The sequence below is a fragment of the Chlorocebus sabaeus genome, chromosome 25, assembly GCF_047675955.1.
Source record: "Chlorocebus sabaeus isolate Y175 chromosome 25, mChlSab1.0.hap1, whole genome shotgun sequence".
NCBI lineage: Eukaryota > Metazoa > Chordata > Mammalia > Primates > Cercopithecidae > Chlorocebus > Chlorocebus sabaeus.
Window position 1 is genome coordinate 61,918,996 of NC_132928.1, and position 23,462 is coordinate 61,942,457.

The 23,462-nt window shown below is 45.8% G+C and overlaps 2 protein-coding genes and 2 non-coding genes across 6 annotated transcripts in view; 1 reads left to right on the forward strand and 3 right to left on the reverse strand.

Annotated features, from left to right (window-relative positions):
• The window catches only part of MPZL1 (myelin protein zero like 1), a 64,938-nt gene extending 58,255 nt beyond the window's left edge, over positions 1-6,683 (reverse strand). Inside the window, exons 1-3 of the mRNA XM_007989650.3 lie at positions 6,551-6,683; positions 6,301-6,435; positions 4,374-4,991 (exon numbers count right to left, since the gene is read on the reverse strand). Of these exons, the coding sequence (XP_007987841.2) occupies positions 4,374-4,464 (91 nt within the window). The 5' untranslated portion in view covers positions 4,465-4,991; positions 6,301-6,435; positions 6,551-6,683. The remainder of the gene's footprint in view (positions 1-4,373; positions 4,992-6,300; positions 6,436-6,550) is intronic.
• Positions 6,684-11,063: 4,380 nt separating this feature from the next.
• TRNAP-AGG (transfer RNA proline (anticodon AGG)) lies at positions 11,064-11,135 on the forward strand. Its single transcript has one exon. It is a non-coding gene; the product is annotated as a tRNA-Pro (tRNA).
• Positions 11,136-11,814: 679 nt separating this feature from the next.
• TRNAP-CGG (transfer RNA proline (anticodon CGG)) lies at positions 11,815-11,886 on the reverse strand. Its single transcript has one exon. It is a non-coding gene; the product is annotated as a tRNA-Pro (tRNA).
• Positions 11,887-20,812: 8,926 nt separating this feature from the next.
• RCSD1 (RCSD domain containing 1) overlaps positions 20,813-23,462 on the reverse strand; it is a 75,115-nt gene continuing 72,465 nt past the window's right edge. For all 3 annotated transcript variants that reach the window (XM_007989652.3, XM_037986005.2, XM_007989653.3), the window contains one exon: positions 20,813-22,398. In XM_007989652.3, the coding sequence (XP_007987843.3) occupies positions 22,366-22,398 (33 nt within the window). In that variant the 3' untranslated portion in view covers positions 20,813-22,365. The remainder of the gene's footprint in view (positions 22,399-23,462) is intronic.

The window sequence follows — 23,462 nt, forward strand, 5'->3', positions numbered from 1 at the left end:
TACTATCCCGACTAGTAAACAAGTAAAAGGCCAAGGGAACTGATAATGAGAAATAATCAAGCAATGCATGAAATCACACTTGGGAAAAATCTTCTTCTTGCATAAACACATATTGAGTATCTACTTATACCATGCTAAATCATAACTACATATTGCAAACTCCTACCAAACTGTTGTCAAGACATGCCTATGCCTCACTGCCATTTAACAAATATTTTTAGCATCTACCATATCCACTATGTTAAGCACTAGGAAACTTCTATAAGCAAGACAGATGCTTTGTCTGTCCTAGATTCTGATGGAGGAAAAAAAAGAGAAGAAAAACCAAATAGAAATTACAATAAGGAGGTAAACAGCAAACCAGCAAATAGTAACAGGTAAGTATCCTAGAGTAAGGTGGTCAGAGAGGTCTCCCTAAAGAAGTGAAACTTATGTTAAAGCCTCCATGATGAAAGGGAGCCAGCCCTGGGCAACATCAGAACAGCTAGTTCAAAGGCCCTGAGGTGGGATGGGCGTCACAGAGCAGAAAGATGGCAGAGTGGCTTGAATATAGTGAGAAGGGGGTGGTGGGTGGTACAAGTTGAGGTCACAGACATAGGCAGAAACCAGATCACAAAGAGCTTTTTAGGCTATGGGACGTTTAAATTTCATTCCAAGTGCAATGTGAAGTCATTAAGGATTTTAAACAAGAAAGCAACATGATCTGATTTGCATTTTAACAAAATCATTCTTGCAGTGTTGTGAAGAATGGAATAAAAAGAACCAAGCGGGGTACTGGGCGTGGTGGCTCATGCCTGTAATCCCAGCACTTTGGGAGGCTGAGGCAGGCCGGTCACTTGAGGTCAGGAATTCCAGACCTGGTAAACATGGTGAAACCCTGTCTCTACTAAAAATAAAAAAATCAGCCAGGTGAGGTGGCTCAGGCCTGTAATTCCAACACTTTGGGAGGCCAAGGTGGGTGGATCACGAGGTCAGGAGTTCGAGATCAGCCTGGCCAACATTGTGAAACCCAGTTTCTACTAAAAAATACAAAAATTAGCCAGGCATGGTGGCATGCACCTGTAGTCCCAGCTACTTGGGAGGCTGAGGCACAAGAAGAATCACTTGAATCTGGGATACGGAGGTTGCAGTGAGCTGAGATTGCACCACTGCATTCCAGCCTGGGCAAGACACAGCAAGACTCCATAACCAAAAAAAAAAAAAAATCCCAGAGGGGGAAAAAGAGGAAGAGCAGCTGGAAGGCTATCACAGTAATATAGGCAAGAAATGATGGTGACTTTGACTAAAAGGCTAGGAGTGGAGGTAGAAAAAACATCAATTCCAGATGCATTTTAAAGACGGGAGAACTGATTGGATGTGAAGGACAGGGAAGAATCAGGCCTGGACCCTAGGTTTCTGGCCTGCACAATTAGATGTATGCAGGTTCCATTTACTGAAATGGATGGTACAAATTATGGAGATTTAGTCCTCATATACTGTGTGCTCATTTCAATTGCCAAATTCAGTGAATTCTTATCACATTTAATCTCTCTTCATCTGACAATGCTGAAATACCAAACTCGCCTGGTTTTTCTCTTAGTCACAGAGCCTCTTTCTCAGGTTTCATATACCCCAGAACTCTGTCCTTGGCTCTCTGCGATGTTCTTCAGTGCATTTTCCCTGGATGACCTCATCCAAACAATCCAAGCTTTAACTATTAGCCACATAATTCTCCAAATCTCCATTTCCAACCAGAACTTTCTCCTCACCTCCAGAACTGTCTATCCAATTTTTTTCTGCCCATCTCCATTTGGCTGTCTTACCCGCATCTCAAACTCAACATGTTCAAAATTATCTCCATCATCTTCTTCCCCCAAGACTCCTATTCACCCATCTGTGAAAAGGCCAAAAATATGCCCAGCTTCCCAAGCCCAAAACCTATGATCATTTTATCCACCTCCTCTTTCAAGCCTGCATCAATGTTTCCAAGCTCTATCAAATGTACTTCCTAAGTGGCTCATGAATATGTGTCCTCTCTTCATGGCCCAATGCTTGAATTCAGATCTTCAGCATCCTCCCCTGGATTATTAAAATAGTCCTCTGCCTTCTCTGGCTTCAGCCTCACCCCACTCTAAGCCATCCTTCACATCTCAATAGACAGAGAAATCCTCATTGGATTAAGTGTGGCAGACAAGGCCTTTTGTAAGTTGGTGCCCTTGGGAGGCTCTCCTGCCTCAACTCCCACCATCCCCCTTATATACAGTCCAACCTCCCACTATACTGAACGACCAACAGGTTCATTCATAACTCTGTATGTACTTCTGCCCCTCCCCCATGCCTACTCAGTTTAAACTCCTTTCCTCCAGTAGCCTGAACTACAATCTGAGAGAATGACCCTCCTTCAAGCTTCCACAGTACATCTTTACCAATGTGCTTCTGACCCTACACAGTGGCACACACCTGTAGCCCCAGCTGCTTGGGAGGAAAAGGCAGAAGAATCACTGGAGCCCAGGAGTTTCAGCTCCAGAGCAGCCTGGGCAATACAGTGAGACCCATCCTACCACCACCTGCCGCAGGGGAAAAAAAACAGACTTTTTATAGCACTTTTCACAGTGTTTCTCTCACTGAATTGCAAATTATTCAAAGGTGAGGACTCTCTTTCCTAGAGTAGCTTGGTGCTTAACACTTAAAAGGTGCTTGGTAAATGTTTGCTGAATAACTGTCTTGATAAAACTTGACAAGCTTTCCTGTAAAAGATGAACTCTAATGTGCAGTATCCATGACCAGAAAAACGGTGATTTAGCAAGAATTTTAGATACAATAATTTTCTAAATTGAACCAATAACATCAGCTGTTGATTTTTACATATCAACATTCATCTTCATTACTGAAGAATTATGTCCAAGGTGTATGGGGCTATTACTCTAGTGACCTTTCCACTACTATGTAGTTTTGCACTCCTGCTACGTTTAATACCCCGATTTTAATTAAGATCACCCTAACTGCTTTGTCCTCCATAGCAATGTCTGACCTCTCATGCATAATAATTGTCTGAAGCATATTTCTGATAAACTTTAATTTTAGGCTATTTTCTATGTGTTTGATTAAACACAAATACCACCACCACCAAACACACTTTTAACCTTTTTTTCTAAGACAAAATACAGAATGGATTGTGTCTTATACAAAGTGTGTCATCATCTGTTAACCTCTGGAGGGTAGGGAGACTTTACCTTTACGCTTTACAGCCCCTGGAATCACTGTTTAAGTGGAACAGTTGGTGATCCAACAGAACTTCACCTAGTTTCCCTGGTCCAAGGATTATATTAAGAACTTTTCCATGAAGAAAGAAATTACTGAGTAAACTCTGGTATTCAGATACTGTGATGCAACTGACATTTTGAAAACAAAGGGAATGAAAAAAAATCTACGTGGTTTCTTAGCAGCTGGCCTTCTTTATAACTATTTTTTAACCGAATTCGGAGACAGCAACAAGTACTTTGCTTTGAACAACAACACAGAAAAGTCCTGTGGCAGATACCACTTCAGATGTCCATAAAACAACTCATCCAATTCCCATAAATTGAGCCCAAGGTTTACCTTAAGCCTGAGTCACAATATTTGGTAAGAAAAAGGAGCTTTTTTTTTTTTCCTTTAGGAAAGTTATGCTTTTTAATGCTCTGTGTCTTATCAAATTATGGTGGCTACGTCTGGAATTATGATGGATTTGACCAAATTCTTTTAAGCCATCTCACTGGTATTCCAAGCTCTTTGCATTCTAACCTTGAAGTAACAATATTTTATATTGGCGTTTTGCAGACCACGGAAATGAGGCAAATGAGATTCCAGGATTCTTATTATGGAGACCTAAATCTGAATGAGAACATGGGAAAGGCAACTTACAAATACAATAAAAGCCTGGCTTAACAGGAAACGAACCAACAAAGGGCCCTACAAATGAAAAACCTGCAACCTTCCGCCACCTCCCAAAGGTGGAGAACGCCAGAACCCTAGTTCCCGAATCAGAATCCGGGAGGGCCCAGACGATCCAGAGTCACCGTGAGGAGAGGGCAGGCGACTCCGCGAGGGCTCACCGCAGCCGCCCGCCAGGCCCGCTCCCCCGGACCGCCCCCCGGGAAGGAGCAAGATAGAGCGCTCTCCCCTCCTCCTCCGCACTCAAGGATCCAGGAAGGAGAAGAAAGAGGCTCTGCGCCTTCCTGGCTCGTCGCGGGGGCCCGCGTTCCCCATGGGCTGGGTTCCCTCGGCCCCAGAGAGCGCAGGCCGCGCCCCCTCCCCACCTGGGGTCTCAGCACGCGCGCCTGGCCTGCGAGGGGCGTGTGCCGGGCCCGGGAGCCCCCCTCCCAGGTCCCAGCCCAGGTCCTGGCATCACTCACAGAGCCCGAGCGCCGCCGCCAGCACCGACCACAGCCAGCGACTACTGTCTGGGGCTGCAATCACCGCCCCGGCTCCGGCGGGCGCTGCCATCGTCCAGCCGCTGCAGTCGCCGCCGCCGCGCCCCTAAGCCCCGGTCCCCGCTGAGGTTGGCTTGGCTTGGGGAAGACGGTTCTGATCTCTCCGCCACCCGCGCCGGGTGGCACCTCCACGCTGCGCTCCCCACTCCGGCCCCAGCCGCGGCTCGCCAGCTCTGCACCCAAGCCTCAGCCCGGCTCCAGCCCTCGCTGTCCGCTCATTGGCCTGCCCTCGCCCTTTTAAGGACGCGATTGGAGAGACAGGCTGTCCATCACCCGTCCAAGGGGAAGGCCCCGCCTCCTCGGTCCCACCCAGGCGGCTTGGCCCCGCGCGGAGGCAGGGTCTGCAGCGGTCCCAGGCCCAGTCGAGCCCTCCGCCTGCCTGCGTGGCTGTCCGCCTGGGGGCCCAGCCAGCCAGCGTCTCCTTTGCCTTTCTCAGGGTCCAGTCCCATGGTCCTCTTCATTGTCTCTCCTCGCCACGGGTCTTTGCTGGGTACTAACCTCGCCTCCGCTTCAGCTCTTCTTGGTCTCTGCTGGCCTCACCTAACGAAAAAGAAGCAATTCATTTACCTTAAAAAGAAAGAAAAGACAGAATGAAAAATAGTGAGGCGTTCAATTGATGGGGGAGAGACTTCTAATTCAGTCGTCCAGGTGGAACACGTTTCCCTTGCCCTGTCCCCAAGGCCTGCCCTTTGCGTGGACTAGATAATGTATGTGTCGCAATTTGCGAAATCTGCTAGTTTAAAAAGAAGTCTCCATCTTGTCCTAACCTCCTCTTAGGAACCTCCCTCCTGGCTTCAGAAGGATGGGAATCTGGAACTCGGATTTCCTACTACCTGGAAAACAAATAAAAATGCTTTTTGATTGTTTTGCTTTTGCATGTCAGTGTTCCTGTCTGTGTCCGTGAAAAATAGAATGCCGAAGTTCCCCGACACTGATTCTGAAGTGCCCTGCAGAAGTTCCCGACACTGATTGCTGGCCCTGCTAAACTTGGTTGCCTTGGCCCAGAACAGTCTGCCACCTACGGGTTGTCCAATCAGTAGGGGAAGTATTTGGAAGGATTCCTATGAAAATGGCTTATAAAAGGGAAAAATGGAGAGACAGGGGCACAAGAAAGATGAGTGTGAAGGAGGAAAAGGAAAGATTCAGGTGGGAGGCTGATACAGGGAGGAAGGGAAACAAGCTTTAGACAATTAGGACAAGAGCGGGGGAAGAGTATGGTGAGAACCCAAAATGCAACCTCTCACTTCAGGGTTTTGTCTAAGGTCAGTCTTAACAATGCCATTCCTGATAGCTGTGCTGTTTTAGCTAACATTGTAGTACAGCAAAATTATAAGAACATTAGAAAAAAAACTAAAAAAAATACCAGAACCACTTCGCCCTATTTCTGTCAGCAGATCCTTTTGAAGTGTGTCTTACATGCTATAGGTTGGAAAATATACCAATGCATTAATTGAACCATGGATGTAGAACACCTGGGCTTTACTCTCAAGAAGCACATCCTCTACTAGGTGCACACAAACAAGTACTCGAGTAAAAATGAGGGCTGGGCGCGGTGGCTCACACTTGTAATCCCAGCACTTCGGGAGGCTGACGCAGGCAGATCACGAGGTCATGAGTTCGAGACCAGCCTGGCCAACGTGGTGAACCTGTCTCTACCAAAAGATACAAAAAAATTACCCGGCCATGGTGGCGCGCTGCCCGACTATACTCAGCTACTCGGGTGACTGGGGCAGGAGAATCGCTTGAACCTGGGAGGCGGAGGCTGCAGTGAGAGGAGATCACGCGCCATTGCACTCCAGCCTGGGCGACAGGGCGAGACTCCGTCTCTACTAAAAATACAAAAACTTACCTGGCGTGGTGACGAGGGCCTGTAGTCCCAGCTACTCAGGAGGCTGAGGCAGGAGAATGGCGTGAACCCGGGAGGCGGAGCTTGCAGGGAGCCGAGATCGCGCCACTGCACTCCAGCCTCGGCGATAGAGCCAGACTGCGTTTGGGGGGGAAAAAAAAAAAAGGGAAGAGTGAATAAGGACGAAACCCAAAGCCAGCAGAGACAGTGACACTCAGCAGTGTTTAAAGTTTCTCTGCTGATGGTGATGTACCTCAGCCACATATGCCTCGCTCTCCCAAAATCCACTGGCCCAGGAAGCATCTAGAAAGATTCCCCAAGGATGAATAAAAGTTCACCAGAGAGAAAACAGGAAAAGAAAAAGAAAACTCAGAGAACCGATGAATAAAAGTTCACCAGAGAGAAAACAGGAAAAGAAAACTCAGAGAACCAAGAAAACAGGAAAAGCACACTCATCGAGAAATGAAACCACCTACCAAGTGTGAGAAACATCAGGTTTGCAACTTGAGGGGAGTGAGGGGAAGAGGGGAAGACAGAATGCCAGGAAAGGAGGCTGCGGTCATATTTTGAAGAGCCTTGAGTTGTTTTTTCTGGAGGCAGTGGAGAGTGGTGAAAGGGGTGTAGGAAGTTCAGATCTGTGTTTTAAAAAGGTAACCACTGCAGCAGGGCAAGAATGAAGAGGGCAGGAAATAAGGTATTGACAGTGGGGATAAGAAGACAGGATTTGAGAGACATTTCACAAAAAGAACTACAGGACTGGATATAAATTGGATGAGAATATAATGAAGAGAAAAAGAGTCTCAATTTCTAGCCTATCCTTGCCTTCAAGATCTGTTGCCAGAGGAAAACTGGAATGTGAGTGTTGTTCCAGGAACCCTGAGAATTTGACTCCTCACAGATAACAATCAGACAGATTCAAAGAGGAATCCCGGGCCACCTTGAGAAAGATTTGCCTGAAGCCAAATCAGTTTCACAAAGAATGTCTTAATCCAGAAGCATTGTTGCTAGAAAATTTTGAAAATTGGAAAGTTAGAGTTCTAGTGTCTCCTTCCCCTGGGCACAGAGACACCAATTCGGGGGAACAAGGGTAAAAGGGTCCTTAGGGAGGTGTTAATTCTTACAGGAGAAGGCTGTGTTGCCAGACTTCTAAATTGACTGTAGCTGGGATAAAATTTTCCTCAAGATACACTGTCTTCCTGGGCCCTGCAACCATCTGTGTACTACATCTGCTTCACAAGGACCTAACTCTAGGGAAGCATGTGCCTGGACAGATAGCGCAGGCCTTTCTGCTACCAAATAAGGATGTTTCCCACTGTCAATGAAGCAATCGATATTCTGAGTTTTGTTATTGTCAGTCTTTCTGCATCATTGTTATGACAGTCAAATGAAATACTCAAGTATTTGGTCTGCCGAGTAAAAGACAAGTTCCTTTTAATGATTAGAGAGAAGTAGAAATTGGGGGAAAAAACCTAAAATGATAATAGCGATAGTAAATTCAAATGGGAAAAGAGAGCGAGCACGGAGACTTCTTGACACTGAGGCTTTCAGATATCTGAAGTGGTTACATTATTTTCTCTAACCAGTTATATTCTATGGCTTCCTCCTTTTAAGGAGAAAAGCAGTATAAACTTCTTAGGTGTCCAGGGCATATTTTTTTCCAGTTAGATTTTGATGAATACACAATCCTGGCAATTTAGAACTTGTTAACATTGTACAAGGTATTCTTATCCTCCCTCCTTTCCTGGAGCCCTAAGAACTGAAGACTCAAGTTAGGGCAGCTTGAAATAAAACAAAGAAGGGTAAAGACAGTGCTAGATTTTCTATAATTTTCTGTTGTCAAACCATAGGAAGAAAGTTGACAGTTTGAAGTCGGCCACACAGTACTTGTTGTTAAATGTTTGTTGAAAAATGAGCAGGCCCGACGCGGTGGCTCACGCCTGTAATCCCAGCACTTTGGGAGGCCGAGGCGGGCGGATCACGAGGTCAGATCGAGAACAGCCTCGCCAACAGGGCGAAACACCCCGCTCCGCCCCCACCGCCCCGTCTCTGCTAAAAATACATTTGGTGCCGGCCTTTTGTAATTCCAGCTACTGGGGAGGCTGAGGCGGGAAAATTGCTTGAACCCGGGAGGCGGAGGTTGCAGTGAGCTGAGATTGCGCCACTGCACTCCAGCCTGGGTGACAGAGCAAGATTTCTGTCTCGGAAAAAGATAAAAAAGAATGAGCAAGGAATGAATGGATAAACCGATGAATGCATGACACATGAAATAAAATTAACGAATGGGTCTATTTAGGATAGTCACTCTGTCTACTCGTTTCCTATCTGGTTGGTTATTTGCTAGAATGACAATTCACAATTACTGTTTATCAACGTGTTTGTCAACGTGATATGGAAGCAGAATTCTAGGAAAGCTAGAATAACGCCATTTTAAGTTCGGCTCCATTTTAGGACTAAGAAGGCACACTCCTTGCCTGCCACGACCCATAGTCATGGGATGTTTATAGTTAAGTAAACAGCCTGAAGATCTCTAGGACCCACTCCTACAACAGCAAGAAGTCCAAATGTCCTAATATCCACAGCAATATATGCCTTTAAGATATCATAGTTATGCTTTTATGTATTCACACACTAAAATGTCAATAATTGTCTTCTTTAAATCAATAGAGTAGGCCGGGCGCGGTGGCTCAAGCCTGTAATCCCAGCACTTTGGGAGGCCGAGACGGGCGGATCACTAGGTCAGGAGATCGAGACCATTCTGGCTAACACGGTGAAACCCCGTCTCTACTAAAAAATACAAAAAACTAGCCGGGCGAGATGGCGGACACCTGTGGTCCCAGCTACTCCGGAGGCTGAGCCAGGAGAATGGCGTAAACCCGGGAGGCGGAGCTTGCAGCGAGCTGAGATCTGGCCACTGCACTCCAGCCAAATAGAGTAACAAATTTTGTCATGTTGTCTGCTCACCTGCATGTAGGTACAGCTTAGCTTAGCTTTTACATAGGTAAGATCACTATATAAGAAAAATTTAAGGACAGGGTGTTTCTCCTCCTACTTTCTGAGGATGTCCTGCTCTGTAAGAGTAGTTTCCAATAAACTTGCTTCTTTCATTACGCTCTGCAACTCAACCTGAATTCTTTCCTGCACGAGATCCAAGAACCCTCTCTCTAGGTCTGGGTGAAGATCCCTTTTTCCGGTAACAAAAGTACTAAAATGCAGTGAGCCATGACCATGCCACTGCACTCCAGCCTGGGTGACAGAGTGAGACCCTGTATCAAAAAACAAAACAAACAAACAAAACACCTAAAATTTCTATTGTTAAGGAATTTGGGACAAATTGTAACCATTCAGAATTATTCATTGAGCACTAGCTTTCCTATGGTAAGCCTCAATGCTAAGTATTTAAGAATTTAGGGCCGGGCGCGGTGGCTCACGCCTGTAATCCCAGTACTTTAGGAGGCCGAGGCGGGCGGCTCACCAGATCAGGAGATTGAGACCATCCTAGCTAACACGGTGAAACCCTGTCTCTATTAAAATACAAAAAAATTAGCCGGGCCTGGTGGCAGGCGCCTGTTGTCCCAGCTACTCGGAAGGCTGAGGCAGGAGAATGGCATGAACCCAGGAGGCGGAGCTTGCAGTGAGCTGAGATCTCACCACTGCACTCCAGCCTGGGCGACAGAGCGAGACTCCGTCGCAAAAAAAAAAAAAAAAAAAGAATTTAGGCGGGGGGCAGTGGCTCACGCCTGTAATCCTATTAGGGAGGCCGAGGAGGGTGGATCAGCTGAGGTCAGGAGTTCGAGACCAGCCTGGCCAACATGGTAAAACCCGTCTCTTCTAAAAATACAAAAATTAGCTGGGCGTGGTGGCCTGCGCCTCTAATCCCAGCTACTCCGGAGGCGGAGAATCGCTTGAACCTGGAGGGCGGAGGGGGCGGAGGTTGCAGTGAGCCGAGATCACACCACTTCACTCCAGCCTGGCGAAAGAGCGAAGCGAGACTCCGTTTCAAAAAAAAAAAAAAAGAAAGAAAGAAAAAAAAGAATTTAAAATATCGTTAAGAAGCCATGCCTACTATATCTAATTAAAGATATTGGGACAATCGAACAGCAATCACACAATTGGTTACCAATTCCAAAGTACAAATCAGTGTTGGTGTAGGTGTCTTGCACTCTAGGAAGTTACAGTTAGAGGAGATAAGATTGAAACCCAGTTATTTACCACATACAATTGGTTTTGATATGTTAAAGGATCTTTTTCTGGGAAGGTTAGAGTTTGGGATTTATCCAAAAGCAAACAGGTTTTCCAGCTGAAGAGAACACTGAGTAAAAACAGAGATGAGAATTCACAAGGCTAGATAGGTGGGGCTTTGAATACTACAATAAAAAATATCGGCAAGAAACCGAGATTTCAACATTATAGAAAAGTGCGAAAGAGAACGAAATAAACATACAGAACTCAGTAACGGAGAGAGTCTGGAATCTGCCACAGTGACATTGTCCCACACTCAGAGCCATTTATTAGCCATGAATAGAAATAAAATTACAGTTTTCGAAATAACAGGTCGATATTATACTGATAGTGACAACTACTTTGCTTTCTTCTGTGTTACTGATTTTTAAAGAGCAAAACAGAAAAGAAAGAAAATTGAAAACGCATAATCTATAGAAAGCAAACACAACCGAAAGATCGAATCCTAACATGCGAACAACCACATGAGGGCGCCTGAGTAAATAGCTATGCATTCCTCAGCGATGACGGCAAGGGAAAAATGTGTCGGCTCGTTGGTCTAGGGGTATGATTCTCGCTTAGGGTGCGAGAGGTCCCGGGTTCAAATCCCGGACGAGCCCTCTTTTGTAGTAACAATCTCCAAAGTGCATGTTTTGTAGATAGATTACTAAACGTAATAAACACAGGTTGGTCAGAGTAAAACACAAAATTGAGACTTTTAGAAACTTGGAGCACACTCCACGTTGGAATACTATTAAAAGGCCTCATTTTGAAAATGTAAAAAGTTTGCTAGTAATGTAGTATTGTACTATGAAAACGTTGTTCCTACCTGTCTATTCCTGGATGCAGCGCGTGTACAGAGTCATCGGGAGATCTGCTCTTGGTTGCCTATGGCGTGGTTTAAACTCATCCACGACAGTGCCCAGCACCGGGGGGTATCTCCCGAGCGCCCCTTTCCTCGGAAATGCTCATTCCCGAACCCCGGGACCTGCTAATCCATGACGCCCCCTGCTCGTTTGGAGGAGTTAAAGGCGTGCACAGGATTCCGCACTAGGCGTCTGTTTTTCAAGTGTGTGTTTTACATGGTACAAAGCAATTTGAATCAGTTGCCCTTGGGCGTACAGTAACCATATGTTGTATTAATTGAGCTCACATGGTCCTTCGCTTCAAAACACAAAGGGGATCAACATTTGAGCTCATGGGACCAGTATGCTTTCATTTAAGTTTCTGAATGGAATATGGGGGACAGGGGGGAAAAATCTGTTTTTAAATTTTGGGTGTAGGTGGGGGTAAAAGCCTGGGCTCGTCCGGGATTTGAACCCGGGACCTCTCGCACCCGAAGCGAGAATCATACCCCTAGACCAACGAGCCGCTCTCGGCAAGGGCGCTCCCAGCGCTTCACTTCAGCCTTGTTCCGCCTCTCGCCGCACGTTCCGAACAACCACGACCTGCGACCCTTCTGCTGCGTGTCCTCTGATTCCCTAAGCCTCAGGTCCGGAGCGCTTACCGCCCAGCCGCGTGGAGGAGCAGGGAGGGACAGGCTTTTGCCTGGTCCGGCCGTTCCAACCCCCCATCGCCGGCGGGGCCTCCACGTTCTCACGCGCTCCCGGAAGCCGCCTTCCGGAGCCGGGGCTGGCCCCGGCGGTTCCACTCGCAGTGTTGGCGGCCGCCGGGAGTACCGGCTGAGGAAAGTGCGCGGGGGGCAGGGCGCCTCAGGACGCAGCCCGGTGCCAGGTCCCCCGCCCAGGTGAGAGGGCAAAAGCACCACCAGGACCTGGAAGAACGGCCTGACCAAGCTACAGAGCAATGGATTCCTTTTACGCTGAACTGAAAGTAGCCTAAGAATGCAAGAGTGTTTTAGAAATAAGGGACCTCTGCACTTGGCCACGCCCCGCCCAGCGCGTCAGTGCACGCAGAGCTGGGCCTGCTAGCTCCGCAACTGGGTCGGTGAATGAGGATGGGGAACCCGGGCGAGGGAAGGGAATACCCGAATCCTGGCTAAGAAAGGGGTGGTGGGAGACGAAAGAGTGAATATTAAGTTAACTCCCCGAACCTTCATTTGGGGGTAATGCACTCTTTTAAGCCCTTTGCTTGTATTGAACTCACCTGATATTCGTAATAATCACCTAGGTGCCATTGTATCTCCATTTGCAGATGAGGAAACTGAGGCTCAGAGATGTTAAGTCGCTCACATAAGTCCACAGGGCTAGGAGCTGGCGGTGGCGCTGGTCTAGGAACTCCCGAGGTCCTGGAGGGTGGGAGAACTGGGGGCTGGGGCGTATAAAAGGGACTGGAGAGTGGGGGAGAAGATTGGTACCTTGGTAGGTTGGAGGAGAGAGGGCAGTGGCAGTGGGCCCGGTCTTCTCCCTCCCACCCAGCAAAAAATCATCCTGCCCTACGGCCCTTCCGCCCAGAGGAGCTGGAGTCCGAGTGCGGGGTCTCCCGCGGGTGTGGTTTCCCGGCCTGGGGGTCTAGCTCGTCTTGCCTGCTTTCGGACTACTCTCACCGCTTCCCCCCGCCCCACGACCCCCGCCCGCCACCCTGCACTCCGGCTCCTTGCAGTTTGTGGCCAAGTTGCAGAGGTCCCTTATTTCTAAAACACTCTTGCATTCTTAGGCTACTTTCAGTTCAGCATAAAAGGAACCCATTGCTCTGTAGCCTGGTCAGACCGTTCTTCCAGGTCCTGGTGGTGCTTTTGCCCTCTCACCTGCTAACCGAGAGCTTCCCACGTGCACCCGCTTCTCTGCTCTTTTCTCTCTCTCTCCCTCCCTTCCTTTTAATGTCAGTGAACTTTTGGGACGACACATAGCCATAGGAGGTCAGGACCAGGGTTCATGCCCGTGGGGAGCGTAACAGGGGAAATGCAGTGAAGACACCTCAGAACAAACAGCGAGCACTGAAAAACCTTTCTTTAGCCCACTCTGGCGCTGTAGAGAGCCCTGTCGCTGGCTGGTACAGGGCCCAGGTCTAAGGTGGGCAGCCCTGTCTACGCCTTCTATTTGTTTGGAAGTGCGTAAAACTATTGACACCCTCTGCTTGTCTGAGACCACTTTTCTTCCTCCCACTGACCTAAGGTGTGAGAACTGGATATTGCTTTTTTTCTTTTCTTTCTTTCTTTCTTTCTTTTTTTTTTTTTTTTTTTTTGAGACGGAGTTTCGCTCTTGTTTCCCAGGCTGGAGTGCAATGGTGCGATCTCGGCTCACCGCAACCTCTGTCTCCCAGGTTCAAGCGATTCTCCCCGCTCAGCCTCCCGAGTAGCTGGGATTACAGGCACGGGCCACCACGCCTGGCTAATTTTGTATTTTTAGTAGAGACAGAGTTTCTCCATGTTGGTCAGGCTGGTCTCGAACTCCCGACCTCACGTGGTCGGCCTTTCTCGGCCTCCCAAAGTGTTGGGTTGAGCCACCGCGCCCGACTGGATATTGCTTTTAACACACTGTTTGGTAGTTTGAGGATGGTCAAGGGTGGGGAAGGTTGGGGAGAGAGTTTTCATTAGGGCAAGTCCTGAGCAGCTAAGTGTCACCCTCCTTCCCTTTGAGAGTGTGCGTGCCTTCGCTGGGGCTCTCTCTCCCTTGCCTGAGCTCATCCCACTCCTGGGAGCTCTGACTCATTCCTGCCACTCACCATATGCGTGGTACATGACAGAGCTGGACACTTCTTTTATCTTTGCTGAGTATACACTCTCAAGTGTTTTTTGTTTGTTTGTTTTTGTTCGTTGTTGTTTTAATTTCCCAAGCCTGGGGAGAGGGATAAAAAATGAAAATAAGTTCGCAAGTCTGCTTTTCCATTCCTTTAAGTTGTTTGTAATGGCTTCATAGTATCCCATCAAGTTAATGGCACATCCTTTTCTTAATTATTCTTCCACTGTATGATAAGTAAGTGGTGTCAAACATTTCATTGAAATTTTGTGTATATAATTTTTTTTTTTTTTTTTTTTTTGAGACAGGGTCTCACTCTGTCACTCAGACTGTAGTGCAGTGGTGCGATCATGGCTCACTGCAGCCTCAACCTCCTGGGCTCAAGTGATCCTCCCACCTCAGTCTCCCAGGTAGCTGGGACAGGCATGTGCCACCTACACCCAGCTAGTTCACCGACACCTGGCTAATATTTTTGTATTTTTCTGTAGAGATGGAGTTTCACTATGTTGCCCAGGCTGGTCTCCAACTCCTGGGCTCAAGTGATCTGTCCACCTCCGCCTCCCAAAGTGCTGGGATTACAGGCATGAGCCACTGCACCCGGCCCCTTTATATGTACTTTGGATTATATTTCCTTAGGACACAATCCCAGAGTTGGTCTGGTCACAGGGGTAAACACTGGTCCTTGGCCACTTTTATAATTCTTGATGCAATTATGTGCTAAGGAGCGTGGCTTGGCTGGTTAACAAGTAAGATGGAAATGTGGAAGAAGAGGACCAGTGGCTCTTGGAGAACTTTAAAGCCCATGATTTCATCTTTTAATTTCATTTAAGGGTTTTGATGGCATCAAAGCTTTTGAGAATGGTGATAATGTTAAAAGTATTATTGACGACAACAATTTTGACTTGGGGTCAGAGGTGTAAAAGGGAGTAAAAGAAATTAGAAAACTAGTAAATCCATTAGGAGATGATTAGAATAACTCCGGGATGACATTATTGAAACTGTGAATGGGCATTTAAATCACTTGTAATGAGGATTCAGTGACTATTTAATAACTAAGATTTGCTGGCCACTGAATTCTTACCCAATTTAGGCTTAAGTGGTGCAGACTTGGCTCTGTCTAGCAAGGTCAGTCCTTAGAAATGAGAATACAATTAATTACATGGGTTCACTACTCCAAGGAACCTTCTTGCTAACTTGGCACACAGGACTGGCCTCATGCTCGTATGCTGAGCCTTGTTTGCTGCTTGTGTACTAGAAGGCCATGGCAGTTGTCTTGGTAGGCTTGTGTCACCCACAGCAAGCCTTCCTCCAATTTAAACAGAAACTTGGATCTGACTGAAAATTCGTGTCTTTTTCCAGATTCTAGTCCAATATCCAGCAAAAGCTTCAGCTACGTGTTACTAAATACATTTCTATTTGGTTTCCCTCAATGATCCTTTTTATGAGGTTTAGATCATGTGTCCCTCTGAATTTTGCAGTCCCTTCATTGAACCACTGTTAATGAATTCTTGGAACTCCCTCAGCCTCCATTTTTCATTCAAAAGGTTTTGCTTGTTTTTAAGTTTTGAGAGTACATGAGGTTGGAGGGATAATACGAATCTTAGACCTAGATTGTGAAAGAACTGCTCTCCACTAGGACACCTTCACTTCTACCAGGGAATCTTATTACCTGTTTATCTTATTACCCTCTGTTTTATACAGAGCTAGTTCTGGTCAGATGTTTCTGGTTAACACAAAAATGTATCGTTTTCATGATCAAACTTGTGATTCTTTATGAAGACATGCTCATGAGAGCATGTTACAAAAAAGAAAGAGAAAATTAGATATAGTAAAATCCCAATTTTGCACCAACCAAGAATTAAAACAAACGTATATAATGCACTGAAAAAAAAAAAAAGAAGAAAATCCATACAATAGTAACATTAGTTATCCCTGGATAGTGGACTTAAAAATACTTTTTTATTTGCTTCTTAAAATTTTTTCTTCTGCCCACCAATTTTCCAAAATAAAGATGCATTGCTTTTACAATGAGAAAAAAATAAGAATAATTAACATTTTTAAGCCACAAAGAAAACAGGGGTCTTAAAACTGCATTTCTTTTTTTGTGGTAGAATGAATAGAGACACAGAATTAGAAGCAATGTAAAGCAGGCCCTGTTGTGCTTCTCCATCCCTTCTGCTTCCAGAGGTGGTCAATAAGCCTGTTTGTATCACTCCTGAGAGGCCAGGTGCAGCTGTGATGGGGACGTGCCTGGCACTGTCTAGTAGCGTGGCTTCCTTAGATAGTCAAACAGCAGTGACTAGTGTTGGAGGTCCTATTGTTTGAAGAGGCTATTGTTTTCTTGGAGAGGAATGAGTAGCTGTGTCTTGGTAATATCCATCCTTTGAGTACCAATCATATAATTATTCTAGAATTTTGTTTCTGCATGCTGGTTAAAGTGCAATTCAGTCTACTCATTCTTTAAAACAGAAGAAACTGGTAAGTGTGGTAACTGACTTAAGGGTTTACCCAAGTTAGAGTAACTTTCTCTAATTTCTTTCTTTTCTTTTCTTTTCTTTTTTTTTTTAGAGACAGTCTCACTCTGTCACCCAGGCTGGAGTGCAATGGCACTATCTCGGCTCACTGCAACCTCCACCTCCCAGGTTCAAGCGATTCTCCTGCCTCGGTCCCTGGAGTAGCTGGGATTACAGGTGTGTGGCACCATGCCCAGCTAATTTTTGTATTTTCAGTAGAGACAGGGTTTCACCATGTTGGCCAGGCTGGTCTCGAACTCCTGACCTCAGGTGATCCACCCGCCTCCGCCTCCCAAAGTGCTGGGATTACAGGTGTGAGCCACCACGCCCGGCCACTTTCTCAAATTTCTATGTAAAATTACATCATGAAGGACTAGAGTCATTACTTATAGGAGTACTCAGGGGGAATCCTAGCCTTCTTTTTTTTTTTTTTTTTTTTGAGACCGAGTCTTACTCTGTCACCCAGGCTGGAGTACAGTGGCATAATCTCAGCTCACTGCTGCCTCCACCTCCTGGGTTCAAGCGTTTCTCCTGCCTCAGAGTTCCCAGTAGCTGGGATTACAGGCACACCAACAGACTCGGCTAATTTTTGTATTTGTAATAAAGACGGGACTTCACCATGCTGGTTGATCTTGAACTCCCAGCCTCAAGTGATCCACCCACTGTGGCCTCCCAAAGTGCTAGGATTACAGGCATAAGCCACCGCGTCTGCCCGGAATCCTAGCCTTTTCTGACCTCTTCCTTCATAGTGTCTTCCTGGCTGCTCCAGCTCCCATGGAGAAGCCCCACAGCTTTTCAGAATGAGGAGGATGTGTAAGACGTCTCTTAGTTCCTGTTTTGGATGTGGGTGGTTTTACTCTTTTGGCTTCCTTTACCCTCTGAGGCATGTAATACATTCATCATGTCGTCCTCCTCTGAGGAGTCTCAAAGAACCAGTTTCCTGCCCCATTTGACCACAGTGAGACTTCGCTGGAATTCCCACAGCTCTCCTGGGATTTGAGGGCAAAACTGGAATAATGGTCTCTTGTCAGCATCCATAGCCACTGTGATCAGGACATCCAGCACAGGGCTCGTGGGGAGCCTGGGTTACCCCCACAAAACTGGGAAGGCAGAAAAGTGTGTCTCCTGACCCTAGAATTTTGTGCACTTTGCTCCTCTTTTGTGACCCCCTCTGGGAAGGGTCTCAAGAAACTTCTCACACCTAGGTATAAATGACAAAGGAGGCTTCAAATAATGATCTCTCTCAGAAGTATTTGCATATTGAAGGAAGCTAATGAGGACATTTCTGGTGTTTGCTATCAGTTAAGAGAGGTGTTAAGCAGGGATGATTGTTGAAAAAAATCCCATCTCAGCTCTTAAATCTATTCAGTCATTCATTATTTAACAAATATTTATTGAGTACCTACCATATCTGAGGCACTGTGTACAATGAAGAATAATACAAACACATTGTACTCCCCTAGAGCTACAGGTTAGCTCTGGGCACAGTAATACATTATTATATAAAAAATGAGACTGATTTTCTTGGGTGGCTTATGAAACCTAATCCCATTTTATGTGAGCATTTGGATTTTGTTCAGTGCTTTTGATATCTTCATAAACCACCTGATCATGCATTATATAGAGACATTCTTTTTATCCTTTTTTTCACCTGGTCCATTGAGCAAAAACTTGACTGGAACTAGTTGGGGTCAAATAAAATTTAATTTTGAAGCAAACAATGGAATTGGGTGTTTCAGGTTTTGTCCTGTGGGAAACAGCTGTTGTTTTTTGCCTGCCTTCATAGCTTCTTTTGGTAACAGCACCCTGATTTCACTTTGGGGAATCTTCTTGCTTGCCTTTGCAGGCCTTGTAGAGACAGTGCAGGATTGACTCACCTAGCTCCTAGCTCCAGGAGAGGGCACGCAGTCTCTGCATCTCCTTGGTTGTAACGATTGATTCAGGTATAGACACATGAGTCACATAGGGCCTATGGAAAGCCTCTACAGGATTTTTTCCCCACAGTAATGGGGAAAGAGTAAGCCCTTTCACTGGGTTTGCAAACTGGGAAGAACCTGCTTAAGAATATGACCAGCTGGACGTGGTGGCTCATGCCTGTAATCCCACTTTGGGAGGCCGAGGCGGGAGGATCATTTGAGGCCAGGAGTTTGAGATCAGCCTGGCCAACATGGTGAAACCTGGTCTCTACTAAAAAATACAAAAATTAGCTGGGCGTGGTGGTGCATGCTTGTAATCTGAGCTATTAGGTTGGTGCAAAAGTAATTGCAGTACTTGGGAAGCTGAGGCATGAGAATTGCTTGAATCCAGGAGGCAGAGGTTGCAGTGAGCTGTGATTGTGCCACTGCACTCCAGCCTGAGTGACAGAGTGAGACTCTGTCTCATGTCAAAAAAAGAAAAGAAAAAGAAAGAGAGAGAGAGAGAGCGTGCGAGTGAGCCTTGGCTGCAGCTATTGAGGAAAATTAATTAAATAATTTTTTAAAAAAAGAAAAAAAAGAATATGGCCAACAAGAGGGAAAGCAGAGACCAGTGCCATGAGAGATTCCTGACATCACTTGGGTGACTGTACTTAGGTTTGTTTTTTTCAATTCTATGAAACTGAAAAAGCGGGAGAGATTCATTGATCCGTATAGTTCTGTTTTTCATCAACTAGTTTGAGTTGGGTTTCTGTCACCAGCAGCTAGGTGAACTTATTCATTCGGCTGTACTAAACACATACCTAATTAAGAAAACCTAATCAGAAGATGATGAACTGGTTGCCTTTTCACGCATTTATTTCTTTGACATATATTTATTGAACATGTAGTTAACTGGTCATAGGACAAAACCTGCATGAAAAAGTGGGCATTGTTCAGGGTGACGTCAGTGAGGAGCATGGAGTTCTGAGGCCCCTGAAGCTTACCTAGTTCCACATGCAGCTGAAACAGAATCCCAACCCCCTTTTAAATAGTGGCAGATCCCTTCAAAGCATCCAGGATTTTTTTCTTGCTGCCTCTCTGGAATAAGGAAGGACACAGTTTGAAATTCAAGCTAGACTATAAAGATAGTGGAAGAATGACTCTGACTCTTTCTTTAGCTCTGTTGATGTAGAAGAATCAGTGTTTTCTTTCAAACCCATTAAGGAAGCCTGAAAGAAACAAAGTCTTCCTGGCCTGTTAATAACTTTGTGCTACTTAAAACACAGATGAACTTCTTTAATCCCAAATTTAGAAGTTGCAGTATCAACCATGCAAATAAAACACCTGATCATGGTTGCTTCAAGAAAGGAGAGTTTTAAGCAGTGGGGCTGCAGCACTAAGAAAACTCAGTCCCTGCACTTCGCGAGTTCCCTGCCAAGAGCCCCCTTCATTGATGAACAAGCCCTGGGAATGGGGCCTCTGTTTTTTTCACAAAGTAGACCAAATAATGTGACTAACAGGAGACCTGGGGGATAGAAAGGTATTTTGATGCCCACAAGCATGGTCCTGCAATGTCACATTCTTGTCATTTTTACTGCCCCTTTCTTGTCTGCTACTATGTTTAGACCCTCCAGAAGAAAAATGCAGTTTCTGGCCAGGCGCAGTGGCCCAAGCCTGTAATCCCAGCACTTTGGGAGGCCGAGACGGGCGGATCACGAGGTTAGGAGATCGAGACCATCCTGGCTAACACGGTGAAAACCCGTCTCTACTAAAAAACACAAAAAACTAGCCGGGCGCGGTGGCGGGCGCCTCTAGTCCCAGCTACTCGGGAGGCTGAGGCAGGAGAATGGCGTAAACCTGGGAGGCGGAGCTTGCAGTGAGCTGAGATCCGGCCACTGCACTCCAGCCTGGGCGACAGAGTGAGACTCTGTCTCAGAAAAAAAAAAAAGAAAGAAAGAAAAATGCAGTTTCATTTTTCATATCTAAATCTCATACTTTCTATTCCAATGCCTTCCTCAAGTAAAGTGGCCCTTTTCATCACACACTCATAATCATGCACACATTCGCAAAGTACTTGCCCAGATAGTGCATGTGTATAAACAACCCAAAGACATGTATAAATAAAACCAAGTATTGTTTAGGGGTAGACTTCTCTCTCAATAAATGGATGGTAGCTAGATTGATAGCAAGCTAGCGAGCTAGCTAGACAAGTTTATAGATCTCAAAATAATTGACACACACATTTCCCAAATTCTGCTAATATCCAAAGTTTATCATAACTATGACAATATCAGTCTCAACCACGTTACAAGTTTGTTACAAATTACAAACTACTTAAAAATAGTTTTGAAAAAAAAAATCCCAAATATTAACACTAAACACTACCCTGGAGTTAGAAAAACTGTAAATGGGATGAGGAAACTGAGGTACCAGTGGTGACATAAGGCCTTTTTGTCTGAGAGACTGTTTTCTGAAGTCAGCGTAGGATGTAGTCTAACAGACCTCCAGAAGAATAATTCTTCCAGCTACCAAATCAGCACATTGAGACATTAAAATACTCAGATCAGAATATGGACCAACACTAAGTTTAAATGTGTATTTGGATTAACATTTTTCAGCAGGAGTGCATGAAGATGGGAGAAGATATAAGTCAAAGACTGGGTAGTCAGGCACCCTGTCCCTTGCAGAACCTCCTACACTCACCAAACAGAATATTAAAGCAAGAGCTACCCAATAAGAAGAGACTAAAGATCCCAACTCACTCCTCCTGTGTTGGCCAGAAGAACCTGGGCTGTGAGTCAACAAAAGCTTCCCAGGGAAACTAAGAAAAATGTTTTAATTATGTAGCTTGCACATCATGGTACTCAGGGCACCTCCCAGGAAACATCTAATCCACACTCAAGGATTCTGGAAATGCAAATTCATCCTCACAGGATCAATTGGACAGCCGCCATTATTTGGGTATCACTGCTTTGCTTTCAGGAGGAGATGCAACGCGGGACATGAAACCTCCTGCCATTCTGCCTCTCCATGGGAGTTCTCCACATTCTCAAGGGCAGGAGAAGGGAGAGAGCCAAGGCAGCGACCTCCCATGGTGGTCACCAACTGGAAAAGCACAGGGCAGGAAGAGCTACTGTGAATGGAGCAGACTCTTTTTTTTTTTTTTTTTTTTAATGTTTTAATCATTATCTCTTCCAGTCTAATGTTTTAAAGACTGGTTGACCAGTTCAAATTTGGACCAAGTTGAAAAGTTGTCTCTAGGGTTTTGATACAATTTAGGGTCTTCTGTAACTTACAGGATTTCTATTTTATGTTTATGGCCACCTAAAATTAGTTTTTAACTGATATTTGAGAACCGTAAACACTTTAGAACAATAAAAAGGAACTTTACCCAAGCAAATCTGATAAGCTAAATCAGAGCTCAGGTCGGAGGTCGGAGGTCGGAGGTCGGCTGTAGGGATGGGTGAGTGTGGATAGCGTCCAGGGCTCCACAGGCTGACCAGTGCCCCTGGGACTCATCGCCACACAGCATTGTTTTAAGTAAGTTGTTGTTCAACCAAGTCCATCAAATGACATAAACTCAAACTGGTAAAAGTCTGCTGCCCTCAGATCCAGTCTCTATCTGCCAGGGAACATTTGGTGTGGAGGCCAGGAAATAATCCGGCCTGTGTCTTCAGGCTGACTCCAGACTCTCAGCATATTCTGCCTCTGCAATGCCTTCGTCTGCTGCTGCTACGACTGTTGCTGCTACTTGCAAAGAGATGTGTCTAGCAACTTCATCACTGGGGCACAATGAGCTGTTCTTCACATTTTAGTGTCCTGGACAGGAGTGTCATCCTGTGAACAGGGGAGGAAAGAATTAATTAGGAAAATGGTGAGGAAATCCTGACACTCAGTATCTCTCCTCAGCGATGCTGGATCAGGCAATAGTAACAGTAGGAGTAGTAAGAATGATAGTCATAAGAATGCTATGTGCCCGACTTAGTTTTTTTTTTTAATGCATTGACTTATTTAATCCTCATGAAAGCAGTATGAGGTAGGTACTTCTATTAACTCTGTCATAGGTGAGGCAATGAAAGCACAGAGAGGTTATATCCCCTAGGTCACACAGCTAGTAAGTGGTGAAGTCAGGATTTTAACCTAGAGATCAGAGCTTGAGTCGTCAAGTACCAAGTGACCCCGCCCACCCCTTGATGCCTGAGTTCCCTCTATCTTGGCCTCTTACCTATTCACTCATTCCCATTCAATGTGCTCTCCTGAAACTCTGCTCAAGATTCTTTGGCAGCATATAAATGGAAAAAGGACAGAAAGAGTTGAAAATAAAAGACTAACACTTGAGTAAAAGGACAGTAAAGTAGCTTTTTATTCAACAGTCATTCAGAAGGTATTACTTCGAGATCCTTCTGTGCTAGGAGCTGTACCAGGACTCCAGCCTCGTCTCCATCAGTTCTTTAGCTGAGAAATGGAAACATTTGGGAATGTAACCACAGTACAAGGTGGGGTGTGATGTGGACCATCCTAATGGATTATACTGAGCAGGGGGGCATTTGTCCTCAGAGCAATCAGAAAAGGCCTGTGGAGGGAAAGAAAGATAGAGGTGTGGTGAGAGGACTTCCAGGTACCAGTGAGGGCTGGGTTTAAGCGGGCTGCCGGCCATTTCAGCTGGCAGTGCAGGCATTTGGGCAAAGAGGCTGCCGGAGTGGATGAGGGGATGCCTTGCCTATTGTGGAATGGTGGAGGGTGCAGGCTGGCTGGAGCCCCAGCCACGCTGTTGAGGGGCGTGGAGACAGCGAAGGTTAGGCAGGTGGCAAAGCCCAGCCCGTGAAGGAGCATGAACTCCATTTTTCAGTGGGCAGTATCAAAGGGTTTAGGATAGGAGAGCAGACAGCCTATGGTATTTA